The following is a 27,859-nucleotide window of genomic DNA, read 5'->3' as shown; positions in this document are numbered from 1 at the left end:
CTGATCATAATACTCAGGAATTAGCATAGGAATTTTGGTGGATGATCCTAGCAGATGAGAAAATGAAGTATGGAATTCATATTGAATGACGTCATTGTTGTACGGAACAAAACCTTGAGAATTTTTGAAGAAACTTTGAAAATTTGACAACAAACTGTATGATTCAAATCACAATCACTCTAAGAACACTCGATTCAATGAATTAAGTGCAGAATCGAATCATAGACTTAGATCTAAGAAATTTTTCACTATTAAAAAGTGCAGAAACTTTTGAATCAAATAGTTGATTCAAAAACCTTTTGAATAGAGTGAAAATTAGATCAGAGATATGATTCCTGCTCTGATACCAATTGTAGTGGTGTTTATTATGATGGCATGTGCGGAATTAGAAAGATCTAGTGAATCATCATGTAAAATCAAGAACACGAGGAGTAAATAAATCTTTGTAAGCTCTTATTAGATCTAGAAAGAATATACAAAATGGGTTTGTACAGGTTTCTCTCTCTAGTCTAACACTCCAAATGGATTCACTTACATAATGGGAGTCACCCACTTCCTATTTATAGGAAAGCCTCAACCCATTTACACATACAGGAGGGTAAGCCTAAAACACTACATCCAAGAGTGACTTTGCATCCTAACAACCTCGTACAACTGAATCCCACGGATACTCTCTGACCTGCAGATCCGCTAAAGTCCTCGCGTTATCAAACAAATAACACCCAATTTAACATTCGGGTTCCAAACCTAATCCAATAATCCATATATGGGGTAAAAATACCATTTTACCCCTCACCTAGGTTAGACCAGGACTAAGGTCCAAACTCCTCGTCATAAAGGCACACAAACCCAAAAGTCATTTGAAGCCCACTTATGGCCCAATTTTCTAAATTGGGCCCAAGCCTTACATAGGCCTTACCCTAAAGCCCAAAAACTTTTACCTAATCCAAAACACATAATCACAGCTGGACCAACAAAAACCCCAAACAATACAAGCCCAACGACAGCCCAAACCCCCAAATAACACCACAATGCCCAATAGGCCCAAACATACCAAAATTGGCCCAAAGATAATTTTTTATCCAAACACCAGTAATTCCATGCCCAAAACCATTAGGGCCCAAAGGTCTGAAGTCCGCCAAGGCCTAAATCATCCTAAGAGCGTATGCCCAGCGTACCCCTTCTGTACGCTTAGCATACTGGGCAAAAGGGTTGTACGCGCAACGTACAACATGGTACGCCCAACGTACAAACTGCTCATGCACAAAATCCAATAAGTGCTTAATGCATGCAAAATCTTCACTCAAATTCCAAATCTTGGTTGATTTAATGATCCTAAGGCATAAAGTTGGCAACTTTATGCCTTTACATGCTATATAAGATCCCAACAACTCACTCTATCTCATTAAGACCTTTCCAAAGGTCTTAACTCATGCATGAAGCCATATAAGACATCAAGATTGCATTTTTATACAACAAAACAAGTCCAAGAGTCTCAGATCTAGCCTTCATAACCTCTGGAGTTGCCCAAACTCACAAGAGATGATTTATGGACTGGAAAGTGGAATCTAGAAAACCCTAACTCAATAAGCAAGATGATAAACAAAATGCAAATTTTTTACCTTCAAAAGTTCTCCAAGAAGCTCTAGATGCATGATCAAAAAGCTCCTTCCTTGATCAAAACTTGAACACCACCTTCTTCTTCTTGCACACCCTCTAGAAAGGCCACCAAACACAACTTTAAGCTCAAATCTCACACTTCCTTGCAAAACCAGGGTTTTAGGATGAAATGAGGCTATGGAGTTTGATTAGGGTTTGGCCCAAATGATATAAGGCTGTTTAAATAGGATGCAAGTCATGAAATTAGGGTTTTTGGTCTCTGGCCTCGTATGCCCCACGTACGAGCCTCAGCTTTGCGATGCATGCTCAAGCACACGCATATGTACGCCCAACATACGAAAGTTCCTCATTTGCCAAAAATAGATACTTCAAGGGCTAAAATGAAAAGGTATCAAGAATCCACCCGAAGGCCATAACTTTCTCGATACAACTCCGATTTCGACCATCGTTATATCCATGAAAAGGTATCGAGACGCTCTACACTATCATCAACTCATACTTACCATGAGATTCCTGAACGAACATCCACTTCCCATAAAAGCCCGAGGTGAAAAATTATTGAAATCCATTTGATTCCAAAACACAAATCGAATACCCGAACCATCCGAATTACCTTATCCAACCCAACTGAGCCCGAATCTCAATTACCCAAGGGTCTGAAGCTTGCTAATACCTAATCCCTAATCACCATCCCCAACATGGGAACAAATCTAAACAAGGTGTTACAATAACACAAATAAATTGCACCATAATCATAAATGAATTACGTTGGAATGACAAATGATTATAATTATAATATGAATGAATAAAGACATTTAAAAGGCTAATTGACATTTTAAAAATATCTACTATTTTAATTTTCTTAACAATGTGGAAAATAAATTTGATAAATTATGAAAGAAAACAGTTGCGGAATTTGTTCCCAAAACAAAATATGATAAAAATTATCAAAGCATTTCTTTTAAAGAAGTGTATTTTCATTATATAACAAAATCTCGGGATGTCATGTTCCGATACAGACACATAAGCATAAACAGAACTTACATTATTTACACTAAAGATTTTACATCTCCTTTAATCTCTCCGTGAAATATATCTTCGTATCGAAACCTGTGATACAAAGAAAACTGAGTGGGTCAGGCTTGGGAGCCTGGTGAGCATATAGGGTTTTCAACCCACAATAATATAGTTATTATATTCAATCATCAAACAATCAACTCGATTACCCATCCCTATTATCTTTCTTAGGATTTTACCCTAGGAATTCAACTACCCGTCATTCATTCATTCCTAAGGATTGACCTAAGGAATTAGCACAAAATCTATTGCTACATAAGACGCATCTACCAACATCATCCTTTAGGCGCCCCCTGCCAGGATTACGTCATACACTATGAGGCACGACTGCCAGGTTTATGACATTATCTTTTAGGTGCATCTGCCGACATTATCTTATAAGCGCATCTGCCAAGATTATCCTATAAGCGCATCTGCCAAGATTATCCTATAAGCGCATCTACTATTGTTATGACAATCTCTATTTGGCGCATCTGTCAAGATCATGACATTCACTACTTGGTGCATCTACCAATATTATTCTGAAGCGCATCTGCTAGTTTTATGACATTCTTTAATTGGTGCATCTACCAATATCATTCTTAATCATCTTTCATACCTCATCATTTTATCACATACCAACTATCTCATCTACCCATGTTCTACCCAACATATTTGTAGATATAAAATACATATACAGTTTAACTCATTTAAAAACTATATAAAACATGCATTCCATACTCATCTCAAATAAACAACAATATATAAACACATAGCACGTATTTTATAACAAATACTTCATATTTATGTGTTAGAAGAAAGTAACCACACACTCTCCCAAACATATACTTAATACATTCAAACAATACTTGTAATATACCCGTGTTTATGAAAGGGACTATACACCCACACGTATAAACAACTTTATATTATACACATAACACATATTTTATAGAAAATACTTAATATTTTTGTGTTAGAAGAAAGTAACTACACACTCACTTGATCAAAAGATTATCGGACAACACTACGGCTTGTAGAAGTAGTATTCTTCGGTAGATCTGGAAGATCTTCACAAAAAAAACTGGACTTCTCGCGGACAGAGCTTCGGCTCGGGAATCTTACTTCTCGGGATCTTCGGGACCTCGGGACTTGCTTCGGGGCTCGAGAATGATACCAGGGCTTCGGGGTACTTCTGGCACGCAAAACGATGCAAAACGGGAGAGAGAAGAGAGAAAAAGAGCAAATGAGTCGGCTGCCCTCGCATCCTATTTATAGGAGGCTGGAGCCTCGGAGTACGTTGGGCGTACTTAGCTATGCGGGGCGTACTGCCTCGGTCGTCATGGCTTACGTATCCGAAGTCACTTGAGTGCGAGGCGGTGCATGCATCGGGGTACGCGGGGCGTACCTCGGATCAGATCGGTGACTCCTCTTCGGATAATGCCGACTTTTATAATTAAATTTAAATATTAATTATTTAATAAACTTCGGAAATTCATATCTTCTTCATACGAACTCCGTTTTCGACGTTCTTTATATCCACGCGTAGGTGAGACTACGCTCTACAACTTTCGTTTAGACTTCGTCGGCTAATTTTGATTTTATTTTTATTATTTATTTTTAGTAGGCCTGGACAGGAAAACTTCGTTATAAATTCATAACTTCTTCGTTTGACGTCCGTTCTCGCCTAACTTTTCATCGCTTCGATACCAACAACGAGATCTTCGATTCTCGCTTAGATTGTTTCGGCTAAAAACCGCTCGATCTCAAATCGAGTATTTCAGGCTGCATACCGCTAAGTCGAAACTTCAGAAAATCATAACTTCCTCATACGAAGTCAGATTTTGGCGTTCTATATATGCACGCTCATGGTTTAATGTATTCTATGACTTTCATTTAGATTGCTAAGGCTAAATATCACTCTAACGTAAATTCACTTTTTACGTCGCGCTGTGTCGTGCCGGTTCTGTCGCGAAACTTCGACATGTCATAACTTCTTCGTTATAACTCGGATTTCGGCGTTCTTTATATGCACGAAAACCTTGTAACATATACTATAACTTAGTTAAGATTATTCGTTCTAAATAATCTTTAATCAAAAATTCATTTTTGACGCCTATCGTCTCTAATTTGACTAGCCCTGATCTACGGGCGTTACATCTGAAGCTTGCTAATACCTAATCCCTAATCACCATCCCCAACATGGGAACAAATCTAAACAAGGTGTTACAATAACACAAATAAATTGCACCATAATCATAAATGAATTACGTTGGAATGACAAATGATTATAATTATAATATGAATGAATAAAGACATTTAAAATGCTAATTGACATTTTAAAAATATCTACTATTTTAATTTTCTTAACAATGTGGAAAATAAATTTGATAAATTATGGATGAACTAAGATTTGGAAAAGCATCGTCAATAAAAAATCCTTTGCTTAGTGATAATCCAAACCGCAAGTGACTTCAATCCTATTCTATAACAAACATAATATTTTTTCAACAAATCATACCTAATCAATTAACAACATAAGAACCTAAATGTATAATCAATTCTTCACCACGTTTAGAAACCACACCCAAGATTAGAGCTTTTTTTCACCCAATTTCCAAAGAGATTTATTTGTACGTAAAGATCTAACAATTTGGGTTATCTCATTTGTTGATTCATGAAATTGAACATGAAAACCGTAGATTCTCAAATTCAAAATGAACCCATATTTCCGTCGACGTGTCAAACTAAAGAGCACGAAAAAATATTTGAACAATTGAATCAGTATTAATCAGAGGCTACCTTTCATGGTGAAAATCGGTTTGTTGTTTTATTGAAGTGTTCATCAATTAACGAATTTTCTTCACCGAGTGGGGATACAGGTTCGCAATATTAAATACATTTTACAAATCATAGAGAATTAATCTCTACTCGACTTCTTACTTAGTCATCGGTTCCCGCTGAACGATTCGCTAAATGTTCAGTTCGTTTATAGCCCTAATCATAACACCCCATAACAAAGAGGAGTGTGGATATCGGAGATCTCAGTCCTCATCCCCATTCGAGTCCACATCATCATCCCCACTAAGAAGTATAAATGCATCATCATCCCTGTCTCTAACGTGAAACGAGGATCCCAACAGGAATCATGAATTTTTTTCCCGTTAAAAGCTGACATTTTAATATGTTACAATAACATAATTATAAAACTCTAATTAATCGAACAATACTTATAACACTTAAATTAGGGGTGGGCATGGGTAGGTTTTTTGGGGCAAAACCAAACCAAAACCATTGATTTCGGTTTTTAGTTTTTAGAACCCATTAGGTTCCTATTATGAATGAGTTCAATTTCTCGGGTTCAACTCATATGTTAATGGGTTTTGAGTTTTAACCTATTTTCCAACAAATGTAAACAAAATACATCAGATTCTTTTCCATCGTTCCAACAATTTAAAACCAATCAAAAACATCAAAATCAACTAAATAGTTCAAGAAAATATTAAAACTGCTAAATTTAGAACTTTACAGCAAAAATATAAGAACACCATCAAAGTAAAACATAAACAATCCATTACAACCAAAACATGAAAACACCATAACAACACCAATCTTCAATCCTCATTGTTGGGGTGCAAACCTAATTTCACATTGGTAAAATCAGAAACTAGATACTAGCATATAAGGCAATGGGTAATCTGTAACGCCTAATTCCTAGTATGCATTTAATTATAATTTATTCATTTTTGAAGAGCTACTTGACGAGTTGGGAGCCCCAGACTCGTCGAGTAGAAACGAGATTGGACGCGGGATTTAAGTCGCCTACTCTACGAGTTGAGAGCCTCGACTCGACGAGTAGGGTTGGCAGGATGAAACCTCGATTTCGGGTTTTTGCACCCTATTTACATCTTAATCTCCACTTTATGGCCTCATTTCCAGCCTCCAAGTCCCAAACCCTAATCCACAAAACCCTAGAGCCTTGTGTTCTTGTGAGCCATTTTTTGAGTGAACTCTGTGTGATTTGAAGCTTATAGAAGAATAAGAAGATAGAGGATTCCAGGAGAAGATTGTAGATCCATAAGCAAGATCCCATCCTCTTAATTTTTTGGTAAGCAAGCCTCAACCTTTCTTAGTAGCTTGTTAGATCTCCTTTTTATCATTTCATGGGGGTTTTTGGTCCAAGAAGCTTAATCCTTGGGATATGGACATCCCAAGTGATCTACCTTTCAGATCTAGGGTCTAGAAGGGGTTTCATGGCATAAAGGTGCAAACTTTATGACCATGGAAGCCCTATGCAAGCTTTAAGGTGTTATTATGGCCTTTTAAGCCCCACAAGGCCATGCATGGAAGGAAAGTTAGGAGCTTTACGTGTCAAATGATGTCTAAGGCCTAGATATATGTTACTATGCTTTAGTTTGGAGTATTAGGGCTTTTGGACCAAGATCTATGTCCTAGATTACTAGGGTTTTAGATAAACCCATTGAGAAGGACTAATAACGGGTAAAGTTGGAAACTTTACCCTTAAAAGGGCATTTACAGTATATGGATGAAGTATGGAGTTTGGATCTGGAGAGTAGGGGCTTAATCCCTTAAAATGGTCCAAACAGATTAAGGAACTCGACGAGTCCATGAAAGGACTCGACGAGTTGAGTCGTTATGTCCCGATTCAATATAAGGTAGAACTCGACGAGTCTATGAAGGGACTCGGCAAGTTGACTCGCTTTATCGCGATTATGAGTAGCCAGGGAACTCGGCGAGTCAGGGGGATGACTCGACGAGTTGGATCGCGATTTCAGGTTTTTTGAGTTATAAAACTCCACGAGTTGATGAGTCAACTCGGCGAGTTGAGTCAACCCAGGACGTTGACTTTTATCGGAATGCTGACTTCGACCAAGGATAAAATGGTCATTTTACCCTAAGAAGAATTATCAGATTTTGACTAAGTGTTATTGTGATAACGATAGCCGGGGAGTCATTGGAGCAGTCGTCAAAGATTTCTCACGCGAGATTTCACAGTTAGCTTATGAGGTGAGTTTTCCTCCAATAGGAACGGGTCGAAGGCACCAAGGTCGACCCGTTTATGTATGATAGTATGTTCCAGATTAAGGTCCGATCCCGGACGGTGCCCGATGTAGGTTTATATGTTTTTTTTCCGGATTTCGATCCGATGCCGGGACGGTACCCGAAGAATGTTAGTATGCTTGATGTCTTTGTGATTCTTGCATGTGTATGCATTTGTATGTTCCGAAATACGGTCTGATGCCGGGGCGGTTCCCGTGGAACGCTTGTATGTTTCCGGATTTCGCTCCGATGTCAGGCGGGGCCCGATGAATGTGTATATGTCTATAGTTAAGTGGTTATGCTTATGTTATGTGTATTGATAGTTATGCTCATATATATGCCGAGCTTTGCTCGATGCCCGGTGGGGCCCGATGCCAGATATGGTCTGATGTCGGGCGGGGCTCGATGCGGGGCAGGGCCCAATGTATGTTATATGCGATTATGTGATTATGTGTATGGTACGTGGTAGTTTGGGGAGACTCACTATGCTTCGTGCTTACAATTTTCAGTTTTGGTTTCAGGTACTTCCGCTAGTAAAGGGAAGAGCTCGGGATGACTGCATGGCACACACCACAACGTTTTAGCTAGGGAGGATTTACTCTGATATTTTGATATATGACTTGGATGCAGTGTTTTGACATGATGTTTTGAGATATTACCACTTTTGTTTTAATGTGATGATTGGATTCCTATGATTTTATAATGATTTAAAACGGAATTTTTGGACTATATTTTTGGGGTGTTTCATAATCATTTCTATCACCAACTGGTTTTAGAAAATGGAACCTCATTGTTCTTCAATGTTGAGCATGATTGGGCTAGTAACGATCCTAACAAGTGATATCAGAGTTACGGTCGTAGCCCGATAGATGTGGTAGTCGGCGCAGGTGGCACAATCCCCGGTCCAACGAAGTTGATCCTGAAGCTTTGTATCGAAAGTCTTCCTGATGACCTAGGTCGGGTGAGCGTGTCCTGAGAGTATCGAAAGTATGAAAAATGATTGGATCTGATAAACAGTCGTTGAGGTGATGCCAAGAGATGAACTTGGGTTTGAGGGGAAGATTGTTGGGGTGTAAACCCAATCCCACATTGGTAAAATAAGAAACTAGATGGTAGCATATAAGACAATGGGTAATCCATTCTATCACCAATTGATTTTACAAAATAACCTCATTGTTCTTTAATGTTGAGCATAGTTGGGTTAGTAGCACTCCTAACATTTACTTACAGAGATATGTTCTATATTTTAGTTCTTTATTTTTAAAGTATATATCAAATGTTAGATAATCAAGAATATATATTATAGGTATGTTTATGGGTTTCGATCAGTTCGATTTAGTGGGTCGGTTTATGAACCTAAAACCAAAACTAAAAACTGATTTTTTCGGTTTTTGAAATCAAAACTCAAAATCGATAGTTTTTGTTTCATTGGTTTCTTGGTTTTCGGGTTCGATTTTATAAACATCTAAATTTACACAATTTTAATCGTCTAAATGTAATTAAAGAAATAGTTAAAACCAAATGATAATATTCAAATAAGAAAATAATTGTTTTTAATGTTATAACCATCAATAAATACATACATTTATTAATAACTCCTCACTACCTTAATATTATAATATAGTTTCTATTATATATTTGCATCCTTTTCTAGTAAATTGAGGGCTGTTTTGCGAACTTGTGATATGGGGTATCATTGAGGGGGTGGGCTTGGCATGTAACATCGAACCTGAAAATATTAATATTAAAAATTAGATTTTGTTGGAACCGAGTACAGAACCAAAATATAATACATGATATTGTTTGGTTCTAGTGCCGATAGCAATATTTTGGTACCAATATCATTTCTAATATTGATTTTTTTTGTGTGCAACAACCTATGTTTGATGCTATAAAACTCAAACTTATTAAGTACAACAAAACAAGAGGTTCTTGATTCTAAGATGAAGTCATAGCAAAAAAAAAATCAGCACAATCCAAGTTTACATGAGAGGGTTACAAGTGATAAAAGTTCAAGAAATTTTTTATACATGTCTAGTTAGAAAAAAAAAAGCCAGAAGTCTTTGAAAATTTAAGTTTTCAAGTATCCCAGTTGATTTATTTTTGAAGTAGCTAAGATAGAAAAAAACATAAAAATAAAAATATAAATTCTGATTCGATTACAGTTTTTACCCAAAGATACCGAACTTGATAGTCCCAAAAACTGAAAATACCAAATACCAATCCAAAGACACTATATGGCACAATTTCAGTTAGGTCCAAACTTATTTATAGTATTATTTATTATTTTTTTCTCCCTTACACAATAGTGCATATTTTGTAAATAAATAAATTTTTATTTTTGGTCCTCTTAAAACTATCGAACGGTGTGGATAACAATGCAACGTTGCGCAGCAACAAGTGTTCGGCGTATTAAAGCCACAACCACTCGTAACCGCCTTCATACGCGTACGTCTGAAGCAATAATACAATCTGTTGTTCCGAAATTTACTCAAGGAGCTCGTCGAATTCCTGATCACTCTTTCGAACTTCAGTTTACTTTCGATTATACGAAGAACCAGAATAAATCGTTAGGTTAGCAGCTTCGATTTTGGTAAACTGCTCCACATTTGCACGTATTTGGTTATAGGTTTTATGTTCTAGTGTGTTAGATCTATTGCGTGTTGAGGTTATCGAGCTTAGTAATTAGTGTGTAGATGACAGTCTAGAAACAACAAGTAAAGTATCTTGATGTTTACAAAGGATCATTTTAGACCTAGAACACAGCTTTTGAAGTATTGTGAAGCTTAATTTTTTTATATATGATGATCTGTTTTATCTGGTAGATGTGTAAATGACGTTTTGTTTACATGTTTTTGACGACAGTGATCTTAGGGTTCTCCAAATCCTACAATCTGGAATCAAGTCTGGACAGGTTCTGGTATGCGGGTGCATCCACACAGTTCTGCCTCGATGTATAAACGCACGCCGTCTAAGGACTATACAAATTCAGTTGAACTAGAAGATGGTTCTGGTAAATATCTGATTATTCATCATATTTTTTCAGCTTAGATATTTATGCTTGCTCTTCTGTTGATGAAGTTTAGAGATGCAAAAAGTTTAGTCAATATAGGTGTTACAAACAATTCATGTTTTTTATTATGTCAATTTACTCTATAATATACTTTACTCTTGCAACGTTTTTGGGGTTTATAATATTCTGAAAAATCTTGTTTGCTTGAATAGAACTTTTGCAGGATGATATTGATAATTTCCAAGAATCTACAGATCCATCTCCAAGACATTCTCTACCTCATGTACTTGTGGCATCCTTAGTCTCGTTCTTATTTGGTTACCATCTCGGGTTTGTTCTCAATCTATACATCTCTTGTTTCCATTGACCTTCCCCTCAAAAGAAAATTTATAAACTACATTTAATCCAAATACCACTCAGTAAGAATGTAAACCGTGCTCTTTTATGTGTAGGGTAGTGAATGAACCGCTTGAAAGCATATCTCATGATCTTGGTTTCAGTGGGGATAGCTTAGCTGAAGGTGTCTTCTCATTTTCACCAAAGATCCATCTTTTTCTTCTTCTGTTATCTTGATTGTAAACTAATATCTCATGAGCTTTGGTGCATTGTAAATGAAGGTCTGGTGGTTAGTACGTGTCTTGGTGGTGCCTTTATTGGGTCTCTGTTCAGTGGTTGGATTGCTGATGGATTTGGGCGTCGTAGGGCTTTTCAGTTGTGTGCTTTGCCTATGATCATCGGTGCTTCTTGTAGGTAATATATTTTAAATCAAATGTCTGAATGTGAGTAAATGACAATTTTACCCTTCTGTTATTAAAGAAACAATTCTATATATATCTGTCCAGCCCATTAAGTCCATTAAGTCAAAGAGAGACCACCTTGTTTGTCTTGTTTCATCTATGTGTGTACTGTAGAACTTCTATAAAGATACTAATTTATATACTGTATTTTCCAGTGCAACAACAAACACATTGACAGGGATGCTAATTGGGAGGTTTATTGTTGGAATTGGATTGGGTATTGGTCCACCTGTCGCATCTCTCTATATCACAGAGGTCCAAAAACCCTACTTCTCGTTCAGATATGAATTGTGCATATGGAAATTCATTATCACTTATCATTTTTTTTTATTAAACATAATAATTTCTAACAGGTTTCACCTCCTGCTGTGCGTGGGACCTATGGAAGCTTCATTCAAATTTCAACATGTTTAGGGTTGATGGGAGCTCTTTTAATCGGGATTCCTGTAAAAAGCATCACAGGCTGGTAACAAAAGCATTGTCTACCTCTGAAACTGTAATTAACATTTTAGATTTAGATTCATTTTTTGAATGTATGTCCAGGTGGCGTATCTGCTTTTGGTTATCTACAATTCCATCCACAATACTTGCTCTTGCTATGATATTCTGTGCAGAAAGTCCACATTGGCTTTACAAGGTCTGTTATCTGTCTTCATTTCTATTTTTGATATTACAAGGGCATATGAGTAATTTTACTCCAATCCTTTCTAGAGAGGAAGAAATGCTGAAGCAGAGGTGGAGTTCCAGAAACTTTTAGGAGCAGCAAATGTCAGATCAGCAATGGCAGAGCTCTTGAAGTCGGACAGAGGGGACGAGAATGACACTGTTGGGATTTCAGAACTGTTTTATGGGCGCTATTTTAGAGGTAACTTGTGGATTATAATGCCCCTTTTGTTACACAGGACATGACATGACAGCTTTTACCTCATTAGACTGGGATTGACGTGCGTGAATGAGACAAAAAATTGTACCAAAAATGTTGAACAAGGCGAGACAAAGACTGGATCTCAAATCTCTTGTTTGTGAAAAAAGACATAAATGCCCTCCTCGTCCTCATCATTGAAAATAGCCCTAGAAAGCTTGTTCAGTTCCATTCATGTTGTGTGTCACAAACGCAGCCTAAGGCTGTGTTTGTTACATGGGACAGAACTGGACAAGCTTTGTAGGGTTATTTTCAAGGATGAGGATGAGGAGGGCATTTATGTCTTTTTTCACAAACGAGAGAGTTGAGAGCCAGTCTTTGTCTCGACTTGTTCAACTTTTTTGGTACAATTTTTTGTCTCATTCACATCAATCCCAGTCTAATGAGGTAAAAGCTGTCATGTCATGTCCTGTGTACCAAAGTGGAGTTGATGCCTGTGGATCTGTTGGTTTTGGTTGGGTGCATAAAAAAAAAAAAGCTTTGTTATTTATTTGGTCGTTTTGCAGTTGTTTTTATTGGGTCAACCCTGTTTGCTTTACAACAGCTATCTGGAATAAACGCTGTGTTTTATTTCTCTTCAACTGTATTCAGAAGTGCGGGAGTTTCATCAAACCTAGCCAATGCCTTTGTGGGGATTGTCAACCTTTTGGGTATTGTATTTATCAACTCTGTTTCACCATTTAATTATCAACATTTTTCCAAACTTGTGATATTTTTGTTTATACTCATTCAGGATCTATCATTGCCTTGCTTCTCATGGATAAACTCGGGAGGAAGGTTCTCCTTCTTTGGAGCTTCTTTGGCATGGTAACTTTCACAGACCTAGTTGTTTTATGATAATTGAGATATTTGTTTTATTATATATTATCTATTACTAACAATTGGAATCCTACTTGTATTTCTATCTATTATAGCATTTTGCTTTCGTTTTTTCTTTTTCTCATTGAGACATTGTACTTAGAAAAATCTAATGAATTATAGCATTGAAAATTTGTTTTTATATGGATGACATTGCTATAACTGGATAGAGTTTTTAAAAGTATAATGTTGTAATTGGAAGAAATGAAAGTTGGATCAATATCAGAAAGCCAATATCATCAACATTCTATTTCTCTCCTATAGTTATTGCTTTTAGGACCTGCAAAGTTTTTTTTTTCTTTCTTAACTAAATGTAGTAATTTCTTCGTGAAATTGATACAAATCAAATATAATTTTTTTATTACTCACAATTCACGAAAAGTAAGAAAACAATCTAACAAAATTCATTTGGCTTTCCCAAAATCAAAAGACTTGTAGGAAACTAATTATAATTGATAAATAATAACTAACAATATAAAACTAATCCCCCAAAAATCACAAAATTTTTACCCCAACACTCTTGGATAATAATTCGTATCAGAAATATGTGATTCTGAAATGATTTTTTTTTAATGGTTTTTTAGGCTATGTCTACAGTCCTTCAAGTAATTGCAGCAGGCCTGTTTGCATCCACATCTGGAGCTCTATACCTCTCTGTCAGTGGCATGCTAATGTAAGATCCAATATTTTTATTTTTTGCCTTTTAAAATTTCATAAATAATTGTATCAAATAGGTGAGGGTAAGTTTTATTTATTTAAAAAAAAAAAAGCTTAATACATCGGAGAAGATTTATAAAGATATGTTTCTGTTGAATAAAGTTGGTGGAAATTTGATGTGGGAAAATAAATAAGGTTTACAAGAGGTTAACCATTGTGGATTCTCTAATAAGAAAATATTGAAACTGATAAAATTAAAAAATAAATTGTAATAGGTAAAAAAAAAATGGAAGTAGAATGCTATGATAAACAGATAAATGAAAGTATATTGCTATTTGTGTATGTAGGTTTGTTTTTTCATTTGCAATTGGAGCGGGTCCCGTTCCAGGTCTCCTCCTGTCAGAAATCTTCCCAAACCGTATAAGAGCAAAAGCAATGGCCTTTTGCATGTCTGTGCACTGGGTAATAATAATAATATTACACTTTACACCCTTCATCTTCTTCCTCTTTTCTATAATTTAACTGATTTGTTTGTCTACTAGGTGTTCAATTTTATGGTGGGATTATTATTCCTACGTTTGTTGGAGTTGATGGGTGCACAACTGCTGTACTCGATGCTGGGTACTTTTTGTTTGGTGGGAGTGGCGTTTGTGAAAAGGAATGTTATGGAAACAAAAGGAAAAACACTTCAAGAAATTGAGATTGCACTTTTGCCACAAGAGTATAGTGAAATCTGATTGATTGGTTTATGTTGTTAGAGTAAATGTAAACCCATGATGCTAATCGTTGATAGCAGAGGAGATCAAATATGATGTCATGTATGTAAAGTAAAATAACACAACTAGACTATGTATGTTTGTATTTTATGATATTGATATGATATGAACTCTTCTTGAAGGTATTGTATGTGCTTGTGGCTGGAAGTATATAGTAGGTGCACTTCCAATATTGTTGTGATTGTGGCTTTACCTTCTCGAATTAGGACATCTTGGAGAGAAGATAACATGCACCATTTTGTTTGTTAATCCTTACCTAGGATCAAGGAGAAACTGTATTTTTTTGTTTTGGGAATGCATTGATCCCAAACTTCCAAATGAATGGTATCATACAACCTTATCTGATCTTTATGTGAAGTTGAATAGGACGAAGAAAGATGAAAATGAAGGCATGAGGTTTTGAACCAAAGATTGAGGGAAAGTTTGTCTTGTACATGTTCATGTCATTTTCCAAAGCTATGATCTTTTACTTCAAAACTTCCTCCATTGAACTAATTCGAGAAAAAAAAAACACTTACAAAATAGTGCGCACTTTAAACATTCATGTTTAATTATATTTTTTATAAAATGCCCCAAATTCGAGAAGGTAAGCCACAATCGAAAAAATATAATATTGAGAATGCATCTTCATATTTGAGTTGGATAGGTAAGAGGCAAAAGACATAGCGCAGATTTCTTCTTTGATCAATATGATACCAATATTGTAGATTTGGGTTAAAAAGAAGGGTAAGGTATTTTTTGTTTCGTACAAATTTAGTCATTGATTTTCTTTTGTTCACATTTGCCCAGTAAACTTGTTTTTTTGTCCATATCTTATCCTTATGACCGGTTGGTATGCGTTTAGCCGGTTTCGAACGTTCTTTGCACAGCTGACTCCGGTCATCTTTACCGGCAAGTCTCCGACCAATAATGTTTTTTCCAACAATGAACACTCTTTTTACGATGATTTGTTTTCCCCGGTAGTCATACAAACAAAGAAAACACACCCTTCTCTTCTTGCTTCTTGTTTATCTATGGTAAAGGTAAAAAATGGTTTCTTGGTGGTTCTCAATAGTGATGTTTCGCTAGGTGTGGTAAAAAATGGCTTCTAGCCCAGTGGTTCAATTTTCATAGAAAAATATTTTTATTTTTATGTCATTTTGGACCATTATGGTTAATTGATATTAACCATTAACCATAACCATTAACAAACTAAAACCATTAACCAAAACCAATATTAGCCAATACCCAATGGTTATAAAAATACATTAAACCAATTGTAATGGTTATGGCTCGATTTTGACCAAATAACCGAACCATGTAAGTTTATGAAAGTGACAGTGAAAATTGATGTCTATTATATCATCCGGTACACAGGTATTTATACAGCAATACAAATGCAAAGCAATATCTAACTCCTAATACATAGTCACGTGAATGACAGTACCATGAGACCAGGACAAGTATGACTTATTCTAATAACTACTTTTACAAACACATGTTAATTTATTATATCCGTTATTACCCCCCCGGCAAGCTCAAAGGCAGGTCTGACTTGAAGCTTGTCACGAAGATGAGCTATGCGATCTTTAGGCAGTGGTTTGGTGAAGATGTCAGCCAGTTGGTCGGCTGAATGCACTTGGCCGATGTGAAGGGTACCGGAGTCCACTTGTTCCCGAACAAAATGGAAATCTAAGGCTATATGCTTGGAACGAGTACTGATGACTGGATTTTTACACATGAAGGTGGCACCGACATTGTCGCAAAGTATAAGTGGAGGTTTTGGGACAACTATATGAAGATCTCGAAGTAGTTGTTTAATCCAAAGGAGTTCAGCTGTTGTGTAGGCGACTGCTCTGTATTCAGCTTCAGTGCTGGATCGAGCTACTACTCATTGCTTTCGTGATGTCCAACTGATCAAGTTTGGGCCATGAAAAACAGCAAAACCATATTAAGATCGACTATCATCCGTGTCTGATATCCATCCAGAATCTGAGTATGCAACTAGTGAAGATGCTTGATGAGCTTGAAAATGGAGACAATGATGTAAGGTGCCATTTAGATAGCGAAGTATTCGTTTCACAGCTTGCCAATGAAGGGTGGTGGGTGCATGCATGAATTGGCAGACACGGTTGACTGCATAGGTAATATCAGGGCGTGTGATGGTTGCATATTGAAGGGAACCAACTGTTTGTCTGTATAACTTTGGATCAGGAAAGGGGTCACCAGAAAGAATAAGACGAGTGGATGGGTCGGCAGGTGTGGTGATGAGTTTCGAGTGGAGCATGTTGCATTTGGTGAGAAGATCCTGGATATACTTGGTTTGGGAAAGAGTGAGACCTGTGGTTGTTGCTGTGATTTGGACACCTAGAAAATAATTGAGTTTTCCTAGATCTTTGAGAGCAAAGGACTGATGTAATTTGTTGATGATGTTTTGGATGAGGGTTGAGTTATTACCAGTAACGATCAGATCGTCCACATAAACTAGGATGTAAATGGTGTTATTGGTGGATGTGTGCACAAATAGAGATGTATCTGACTTTCTAAAGCCATGAGTAACAAGATGTTGTTTGAGTTGTTTAAACCATGCTCTGGGAGCTTGTTTTAAGCCATAAAGTGCTTTGTGAAGTTTACACACGGAATGAGGGTGAGATGAATCTTCAAACCCACGAGGTTGTTCCATGTAAACATCTTCCGTTAGCACACCATTTAGGAATGCATTGTTGATGTCTAGTTGCCGAATGGTCCATCCTTTAGATAATGCCACTGAGATGACTAAGCGAATTGTTGTTGGTTTGATGACAGGACTGAAGGTTTCAAAGAAATCAACCCCTTCTTCTTGGCTGAATCCTTTTGCAACAAGGCGTGCCTTGTATCGTTCAATGGACCCATTTGAGTGTCGCTTGATCCTGAAAAGCCACTTGCAACCAACAATGTTAGTATTAGGAGGGCGTGGGACTAGAGACCAAGTATTATTTTTCATTAAGGGATCAAATTCACACTTCATTGCATTGGACCAATAGGGGTCTTTAAGGGCTGTGGGAAGATTGCAAGGTTCTGTAGTGGGTGGAGTAGAGGTAGATGTGAGAAATGAGCGCGGTTTGAGGGAGTTTGTGCGAGCCCGAGTAACCGTGGGATGTTGGTTGTTGTCGGATGGTCTTAGAAAACGAGTGGTTTGCTTGGCTTGAGAACTAACTGTGTGGTGTTGATGAGAAGGGCATGAAGGTGTTGGGGATGTTGTAGAGGAGGTTGTGGACGAAGGATGAGAGGGAGTGGAGGAGGATGGAGTAGGTGGTTGAGGGATGGAAGTTGCATGACTTAGAAGAGAGTCAGTGGTGAGGTGCGTAGGATGTGGAGAGGAGGTGGGGGTAGGAATAGACGGATGGGAGATGGCATATGGAAAAAATGGCTTCGTTGAAGATAACATGTCTCGAGATGTAGATGTGAGAGGAAGGAAGGTGTAAGCAGAGATAGCCTTTGTGGGAGGTACTATACCCAATGAAGACACAGGGAAGGGAGCTAAAGTCCATTTTATGTCTTGTGTAAGGGCGTAAAAACGGATAGCACAGACAGCCAAAAGTACGTAAAAAGGTATAATTGGGGTCTGTTTTGTATAGTATGGAGTAAGGGGATGCATAGTTTAGTGTTGGTGTGATAGTTCTGTTGTGAAGGTAGGTAGCAGATTTAAACGCGTGTTCCCAGAACGTGTGTGGAAGGGAGGATTGAGCAAGAAGAGATAAGCCTTTTTCAATTATAATGCGATGGCGTAGTTCTACATATCCGTTTTGTTCAGAAGTATATGGGCAAGAAATGTGATGGTTAATGCCACAAGATTGAAGATAGGTGGAAACTGGTTGAAATTCGCCACCCCAATCTGATTGAAATTTTTTGATTTCACAGCCAAACTGAGTTTTAATCATATTAAAGTTTATAAATGTTTGTAACACTTGTGATTTTGTAGGGAGAAAGTATATCCATACAAACTTACTGAAATCATCAACAAAAAGGACAAAGTATTGATTTCCATTTATTGTGTCGAAGAACCAGGCGGGGTCGATAACTGTGGAGGGACTTGGACCAGTGATGAGATGGGCTTGTCTTGGTGGACCACGAGAAATGTAGTTGGGCCTGCGTGAAGGATAGTCTGTTTGGTTTTCCCTTTGCCAGCAGTTGATTGCTTCGTGACCTGGTTTGTTACATAGTTGACAATGGAGGCGGCGTTTACGATTATCAGGACCACGATAGTTGTAGGAGCTTCCAGAGTGAGGATTTGGAGAACGAGTGGTGGTGGTGGTGTTGCGAGAGACTTGATGCGCGACTGGAAACGATGGTGTGGAGGTGGGAATCGGGGTGGAAGGAAGCTGTTGGGTGGCCTGTCGAGCCAAATCAGCATCAATACGTGCTTCTTCGTGAAGTAATAGACCAATCAGATCATCTACGGAGGCCTTGGCAGAGTGCATCAGGAAGGCAGAAGTGAATGAGCTGTAAGATGAGTCTAAGCCCTGGAGAATATACCCAATTAGTTCATCATCAGAGACTGGGTTGAGGGTGTCAGCAAGCGAGTTGGCAATGTGTCGTTTGCGATCGAGATAGTCTATCATGGAGGAGGAGCCCTTTCTAAGATTTTGTAATTGAGCCCTAAGAGCCATCAGTTTGGCTCGTGTTTGTGATTGGAAGGTGTGCTCAAGTGTGATCCACGCTTCGTGAAAAGAGGATGAGCGAGTAACAGAGGCAAAGCAGCGTTCAGTAAGAGTTGATTTGATCCAGAGTAGGACAAATCGGTCCTTTTTCTTCCAGGTAACATAATCGGGATTGGGAGTGGGTGAAGCATCAGTGGTGGAGGCGGTAGGTGTAGTCGGAGGGGGAAGGGTGGAAGCTGGTGGAGAGGGATGAAGGATGAAGGAGTCTAGGTCAAAGCATTCCAAGGCTGAGATGATGTTTGTACGCCATAGTGGGTAATTTTCTCTGTCCAATTTGATGCTAAGAGAAGGGATCTGAAAATTCAAATTAGCAGGGGCAATTGTGGCTGCCGCAAGAAGATGTGGAGCTCCATTAGACATGGTGGAGAGAAAAAAAAATTGGGAAAAAGAACCTAAGCTCTTGATACCATGTGAATTTATGAAAGTGATAGTGAAAATTGATATGTCTATTATATCATCTGGTACACAGGTATTTATACAACAATACAAAATACAAAGCAATACCTAACTCCTAATACATAGGCACGTGAATGACAATACCATGAGACCAGGACAAGTATGACTTATTCTAATAACTACTTTTACAAACACATGTTAATTTATTATATCCGTTATTAAACCAATCCACCCCATACACACGTACTTATAAACTCCTTTTTGATATTGTATACAATCTGAATAATCAGAGTTAGAGCAACCACCAAAACGGAGCATGTGAGGTTGAGTTTTTCTATTGGAACCAATTTATGTACATCAAATTTTAATTGCAAACAAAAGCAGTAAACATTAACATGTTTAACTTTATTATCTCATTCATGTTTAAGTTACATTTACAAAAAAGTAATAACATATAAACAAAACAAAATCACTCGAACCTTAGCGAATAGTCTCCACCACTTCCTTTAGTAACATCAAACCCACCAAAATCATCAAAATCCGAATCCGAACCCATGGGTCCACCCCCACCCCATTCACCAGATTCACTCGACCCATCATCATCTCCACCACGGTTCGACCCGGGAACCCGCAATTCACCCAAAGGAACCGGACCCGGTTCTTCATTCAAATACTTATCATGAAGCAGCTCCATGGCTGCAGCCCGACCCGCCGGGTCAAAACAAAGTAACTTCTCCACAAGTGAAATCTCATCTTGTGATCTATTCACAAGACACGAAGCTAACCCACTTGGGTTTTCAACTTTCCCAAATGAAATTATTTTATAATCAGGTAATTGTGTACACCCGGGCCATATTTCTTCATTTAAGTTGCCTAAAACTGTAAAAATTCGACTTAATTGATCGATATCTGAAGTGCCTGGAAAAATCGGTTGTAGAGTGAAAAGCTCTGCGATTATACACCCGAGAGACCATAAATCGATTTCTGCACTGTAATTTGTTGACCCGAATAGAAGCTCGGGTGCCCTGAACCAACGGGTCCCGACACATGATGTTAGAAGGGCGGATTCGTCATTTCCGGTTTCATTGTATGAGTAGTTGCTTTTGAGGAAGTCGTCTTCTATGTCACTAGTGGTGAATGTGGCGAGACATGATGTGTCTACATCTGGGAAGTTTGTTTCTTTCTCGAGTTGGAGTTCATCAATGGGGTCTTTTGGGTATTCTTCTATGGTTCTTAGAGGTGGTGGTTCCATGAGATTTGGACGGGTTTCTTGGGTGATTGTTTCTTGTTGTTGGAAGAGAGATGATTCTTGGACTTGTGGCTGTGTGTTGTCGTGAACTGAAAGGAATCCAGGTGCTAGACGGATCCTTGCCTGTAAGAAATTAATGCAAGACGTTCTTGAGTTTTGGATTCAGAAAAGTTTGGAGAAAGAAGAATCTACTGTTTTTTGAATTAGAAAAATGTAATGCTCATTACAGTTTTAAGGTATTTGTAGGTGATTCACATGCCTACTACAATGATATTATTCAATCAATCAGCTGAAAAGGATGAGTGTTTCCTATTTGAGAATGGAAGAATCTCTAAGGATTTCTCATACAATGTTGTAAGAATTTATAGATCTGTTTTCTCTTACAGGAACAGTTATAGGATTATGAAACAGTGAACTTAAGATAATCACCTGGCCGAAATCAGCTAACTTGAGTACACCGGTGGCGGAAATTAACAAATTTGATGGCTTCAAATCACGATGAATGATGGAACTTCGATGACAAGCATCAACCGCCAATAGAATCTGAATAATCCATCGCTTGATCTCTCCGACGCTCAACCCATTCCATTCCTTCTTCGCGGTGCGGATCACCGACGCCAAATCCGTCGGAAGGTATTCGAGAACAAGCACTGCATCTTCGTCTTCGCTCCAGAAGTACTCGTGCAACTCGACAACATTCGGAGAATGTTGTAGAGTTTGAAGCGCATCGATCTCTCGGAAAGCGGATTGGTAATCGTGAACTTCCTTTAATGCGACTGTAAGATCGTCGGAGAGACGGCGAGCTTTGTAGACGTCGGAGTAGGCACCGGATCCGATTCGGTTTTGAATCTCGTACTTGGAGGTGATCTCCCGGCGGGTATGTATGCTCCAGCTCTTGGTGGTTGACGGCGGAGCTGGATCCATTAGATTTTCAAATTGTTCGTTTTTAGGGTTTTGAAATTTTGTACTCCCGATTTCCCTTCGGTGCGAGGAAGAAGATGGATATGTGATCTGCACGTGAGGATCTCGAAGTTTTATTTAAGGTTAACGTATTTACATTTATTTTTACGTATTTATGTATTTTAAATATATAAACATATTTTTTTTACGTATATATATATATATATATATATATATATATATATATATATATATATATATATATATATATATATATATAGAGAGAGAGAGAGAGAGAGAGAGAGAGAGAGAGAGAAATTTAGTCTGGATACCAACTTGGATCATGAGAACATTTTTCAAACTGATATTTCTATCCTATGTCTGAGTTGCAAGAAATTCAACCTATGATAATCCAAGTAGACACTTACGATACTAGGTACAGAAATCATAAACCAACTTCTAGAAAGATTCTGTGAAAGTTTGAAGAAAACAAGAGCTAAATTTCATGTGTTTCTTCTGAGAAAGAAGAACCGTTTATATAATAAACGAGATCAGGGTTTCATTAGGGTTGGGCCGTCATGAGTTACTTTGGAAGCAAGTCAGGGCATAGTAAGTTCGTCTTTACTTTGTTGAAGTAAACGCCTTGTCTCTTCCATCTGTTGATCCAACATCATCTGCACCATTGCATGTACTCCTGCCATCGTGATTGGCTTAGGATGCGGGTTACCGTTTCTGAATCCGCTTCGAGTGCTCATATAACATCCCAAAAATCCGTACCAATTTTTTTTTCTTTAAATCATTACTAAAACCATTTTTATAAAAACATATCATAAAGATTAAAGCATAACATAATTCAGAGTATTAATTCCAAAACATAATTTCATTATCAGAGTAAAACATCCCAGACTGACTAATCAATGGTATGTGTCATGCGATCACCCCGAGCTCTTCCCTCCGCAACCGGAAGTACCTGAAAACAAAACTGAAAATCATAAGCACGAAGCTTAGTGAGTTTCCCCCCACCTACCACATACCCTGCATAAACACATACTGCACATACTAGGCCACACCCGCTATTCCGGGCCTCGCCTGGCTTCGAGCCTTGCTCGGATACAAATCTGTTTCTCTTAGGCCCCGCCTGTCTCTGGGCCCCGCCCGCTAACCACATAATAAAATTAGCATATAACACATAATTGAACATACCCTACTGTAATCCTGTCCTTAGGCCTTGCCTGTCTTGGGCCTCGCCCCTATCCTATCACTAGTGAGTCATGAAACCCCATCCAAGCTCCAACTGTAAGTGAGATACGGGCCCACGCCCACACTCACTCCATACCTATCTCGGGCCTCGCCCATGCTCTGCTACAAATGAGATATGGAACATCGTCCATACTCTGTTATTGGTGAGATACGGGACCTCGCCTACACTCACCTTCCTACCAGGCACATACATGCATCACACAGACAACAAATATACTCTATCATGCAAACCATTCCTTGGGCACCCGCCCGAAATCGGACCTTGGTCTTGAATATCATAATAGCAAATAGTGCCTAAGGCTAACCCCCAGGTCTTCCTACTTATAACTACATGGGCCGGCATTGTGGCATTAGACCTATTCACACAAAAGGGAAACCCACCTGCACTGTGGAACTCTTGCTGATAACCCTCTGACTGCTGACCGACAATTCTCTGAACCACAAGCTCCACTAGCTCCCCGGGCTACCAATATCAATATACATAACACTTAGATCCAAACAGAACTCTTAGAAGCCGTCTAAGTCCACTCTTTCCAAAGTCAACTCTCTTGACTGACTCTACTCGCCGAGCCACCCCAAGACTCGTCGAGTTCAACGATCTTTGAGTCCCATCCTGCCCAACTCACCGAGTCACCACTCAACTCACCGGTCTAAGTCTTAACCAGAAAAGGTTGAGGTTCTGCGATCCAACTCGTCGAGTCCAAGAACAGACTCGCCGAGTCCATGGCAATATTCAACAGACTTGCCGAGTTCCTGTCTATCTTCATCCAACTCGCCGAGTCCACCCATGTGACTCGCCGAGTAGCTTCAGTTCTTAATCCATACAGTGGCTTTTCGAGCCATGCAGGGGCTCCATCTTGTAGATCCAATCTTCCAAAGTCTATTTTGATGGGTTTTGGTCATAAGACATCCTATGTGCTCATACAAACCCTAATGCTTGGATCTAGGTTTCTCTATTGTACATGCTTTGAATCCAAGACTATAAACCCTAATTCTAGCATATGGAAATCAATATTAACATATAATTAGGTTTATGATATTACCTTGATTGTTATGTAGCAATAACAATCCCAATTCCTCCTTGAATTGACTTTGGAAGACTTAGAGTCACAAGTGTCACTCCTCTAATGGCTCACAAACACCATAAGCAAGATGATGAAGAAGAGAGAGGATGGAGGCTGCCAAAACCATGTGAAAACCCTAGAAGATTGCTTGTCCACGTTTTTGAGCCTTAAGGGTTCTATATATAGTGAGACTATTAGGGTTATCTAACAATGAAACCCTAATTTGATTGCTTAAGCCCTAAGCAACCCATAGACTCCTTTAATCAAGCCCATGGACGATTTCCTTATGGGTTTCCCCATAGAATTCGTCCACCTCTTGATTCAAGGCAATCCATGGCCCAAATTGCAATTATCCTATAATTACAATTCCAGTCCCTTAAGTTTAATTAATCTCTTTTAGTCACAAAACTAATTACCAATTAATTATTGACTAATATTAATTAAACAATATGATTTCTCCTTTAATATATTATTCCCATAATATATTAATAAATCATATTTAATCCTTTCTCTCCATAATTCATCCTATCAAGTTGCTTTGGTGAAGGCAACCCAAAAGGACCATGCACCATCGGGTCAAGTACATATCAAAATAGTTATGGACTTAGACACTAATTCAACAGTCTCCCACTTGGATAAGTCTAATAACTATTCTGCGTATGACTTCAGATCCTGATCTGCAATCGTAGCTTTCCAAAGCCGCTGTCAACTCTGATCCTATCAGATACGCGTGTCCTTAGATAAGGGATCATATATTCCTCCATTCTAGATATCATATGAGATATGATTTCAAATCATTCTCTTTGTACTACTTCTCGATTTCTGATTTATGACGACAGACTAATTGAACAAATCAAATTAGCCCTAGCCCGACCGAGCATTTACGTTTGTCATCACTAAACCATCGAGGGGCCCAAAGATATCGCTTTTATTCTACTTTGAATAAAAGGAATGGATAAACTTTGATACAATGCTCGCTTGCACTCACTAACCAAATCACACACAACAATATGTTTTATAACACCAAGTTACTAATGCGTTTACATATTATCAATGTGCAACCGATTCGCAAGATACAACTCACACATCTCGGTTTCAAGAATATAAGATGTTATCGTCTCACCAATCACTCGTGATACAATTCATGGAGTGATCCAAGTGAGTGTGGGTTTAATCCAATGCTCAAATCATATTCATAAGCACTCATGAATGTTGCAGCAAACATTTGCTTATGTCTAATGCTCTTTAGACAATCCACACACCAATTCACGACAGTCTTCATTCATATCTACTTCCAACATATGAACGACTGTGGCCCGTTTGAATAATTCGATTATTCTTAATAAACTCAATTATTCTGGAAGTCAAAACATGCAAATGTGAAACACAAGAATAATACTAATCCCATATGGCCTTAACCCTTTGAGCATAAATAAAACACCTTTTATTTATCACCATATCGATTACTCATTATTTGTCGTTTCGGGTAATCAACTTCTTACTTGAATTATTACACTTGTCCCATGCTCCTAACATGCACACAATGTTTACCTATGGTTCTTACTTTGTGAAATAGACCAAATTGAGCACATTTCCAATCATTCTCATTTCACAACTCCAAATCCTTTTCCATAAGTGAAAGAATATCAAATTCTTGCTACTTATAGAATATGCTAGATTCTAACATTTTATGCAATTGTCCTTTCGTAATGTCACTACACTAAAGTCACAAAGACTATTGCCAATGATATTACAAAGTCCTCTATCGGAGATTGTTACAAGACAATTCCATAGATGTGATGTCTCTCACTCAAAGTACTTTCTTTGAACATCCTTTTACATAGAAGTTTCTAATCTAGTCATAGATTTCTCAATATTCAATTCCCAATATGGACACACTTCCATATGTTCCATATGACAACTCATTCTTAATAGAATCTTTTCTATTCATGATGAAGTTGATATGGTCCATCAAATATGGAAACATTTCCATAATTTCCATATGACAACTCATTCTTAATAGAATCTTTTCTATTCATAATAAAGTCGATATGGTCCATACCATGCTTCTAACTACTCACAAGCGACCGATCCTCGTCAAACTTTGGATTGTCCTTTGATAGTTGTTTAATTGTTTTAGTCAACACCAATTCTAGTCCCTTTTCCCTCTAAATGCGCTCGAGATTTGGAAAATTTTAGAATGGTCAAACATTAAAGCATCTGCAATCGATCCTATGTTCGAAGCGTATGGGACACGACGCACAATGTTTTATTTGCTATGTTCTCAAAATTCGAATTGTGAAGAGGAATGCCGTAATTATAATCGAAATTTTAAGAACACACTATGTACCTTTGACTAAATTTATTAACATTTCTCAACCTAAACCTTTAGATTTGAAATGAAGCATAATATTCTCTCCCTTAATTATAGCAAAACAACTCTTCAACTATTGTGACTTTGCAAAGTATGACTCTTGTTTTCTATAATTAATATTGCTAACCTTGCAATACTTTCCTTAATAATCATACAATCATAACATTTATGCTCCCACTATCATGATGATTATTATAAAACATAACACTTATGCTCCCACTAGCTTCGACATGTATTCATAAACATCTTAACTTTCAGAAAAACAATACTTATTGAATTTCTTAAGTTCATGTTTCTAATACTTAGTGCTTTGATAATCTTTTATCAAGGCTTTTTGAACTTATACAACTTTGCCTTCGATAGTTCATATGTGTGTCTAAACACTTAAGACTAATTGCCAAACCTCACAATTCAAATTATGGAAAGGGATACCGTAACCATAATCGAATTCGAGAATGCAATTTTACAATCACTATCTTCTTAAATCTTTCTTAGTGAAAGCATTTCCTCACAATCATTTTCATGAAGGAGGAAATCTTATGACACTTAGATTTAAACGGTGTATGTGTTCCTATCCATGTGAATTTGTCAAAACTAAAGTTTATGACAAATTCAAACTCATATGGACCGAACTTTCTTAATCTTGATTTCTTGCCTTATGGTAGCACAACTGCCCACCATGTCTTCCAAGTAGTTAAGCAGCTCACCTTTTCTTATCGATGTACTTTCCATTGATCAAGGTCCTTGCCTTTTATGCATTCAAATGAGAACTCATAGGACTCACATGCATAATTAACTCGATTGGATTGGCACAGAAGCAAAATAATGTCAACACGATAGGTTGTAAACCTCAACTCGTGTTCTAGTGATGATCGATAAGGTTTATTTGATTTGTTCTTGAAACTTTTCAAGACCATTAAGACTCCCACTGACTCCTTGACCTATAATATTCTCTTGTCAATAACCATTTCTTGACAAACAGATATTCAAGAGTTAGTGTAGCTTTTGTCAAAACACTTCATAAATTGGTCCTAGTTGGTCTTTGTCTTTATCTAAGACATCACAACTTTCCACATTTGATGAATGTTATAAACCTTTAATACTTTTCACTCGTTGTCACAATCTTAACTTTAAGACTTGTTATTGGAATGAAGTATGATTGACTTCTTGATTTAAC

At 37.7% G+C, this 27,859-nt stretch overlaps 2 protein-coding genes across 3 annotated transcripts; one reads left to right on the top strand and one right to left on the bottom strand.

The window, feature by feature from the left end:
* The first annotated feature begins 10,120 nt into the window (after positions 1–10,120).
* On the top strand, positions 10,121–14,885 carry LOC111883836 (probable plastidic glucose transporter 2). 2 transcript variants are annotated; one of them, XM_023880157.3, is made up of 14 exons: positions 10,121–10,311; positions 10,603–10,750; positions 10,963–11,080; positions 11,203–11,270; positions 11,368–11,500; positions 11,703–11,802; positions 11,901–12,013; positions 12,091–12,184; positions 12,259–12,412; positions 12,976–13,119; positions 13,203–13,276; positions 13,912–14,000; positions 14,332–14,446; positions 14,527–14,885. In XM_023880157.3, the coding sequence occupies exons 2-14, from the start codon at positions 10,660–10,662 to the stop codon at positions 14,719–14,721; spliced, it is 1,488 nt and encodes a 495-aa protein (XP_023735925.1). In that variant the 5' UTR covers positions 10,121–10,311; positions 10,603–10,659; the 3' UTR covers positions 14,722–14,885. The 2 variants fall into 2 exon arrangements, with proteins under 2 accessions (XP_023735925.1, XP_023735926.1); XM_023880158.3 differs by having other exon boundaries at positions 10,121–10,330.
* Positions 14,886–20,219: 5,334 nt separating this feature from the next.
* LOC111883837 (cyclin-dependent kinase F-1) lies at positions 20,220–22,110 on the bottom strand. Its single transcript, XM_023880160.3, has 2 exons — positions 21,514–22,110; positions 20,220–21,207 (listed from the first exon to the last, which is right to left on the bottom strand). Exons 1-2 carry the CDS (start codon positions 22,006–22,008, stop codon positions 20,305–20,307), a joined length of 1,398 nt encoding a protein of 465 aa, XP_023735928.1. The 5' UTR covers positions 22,009–22,110; the 3' UTR covers positions 20,220–20,304.
* Between the last annotated feature and the right edge of the window lie 5,749 nt (positions 22,111–27,859).

This window comes from Lactuca sativa, chromosome 7 (assembly GCF_002870075.4).
Source record: "Lactuca sativa cultivar Salinas chromosome 7, Lsat_Salinas_v11, whole genome shotgun sequence".
NCBI lineage: Eukaryota > Viridiplantae > Streptophyta > Magnoliopsida > Asterales > Asteraceae > Lactuca > Lactuca sativa.
The sequence above is the reverse complement of the archived record's forward strand: the minus strand, read 5'-3'. Positions and strand labels throughout refer to the sequence as shown.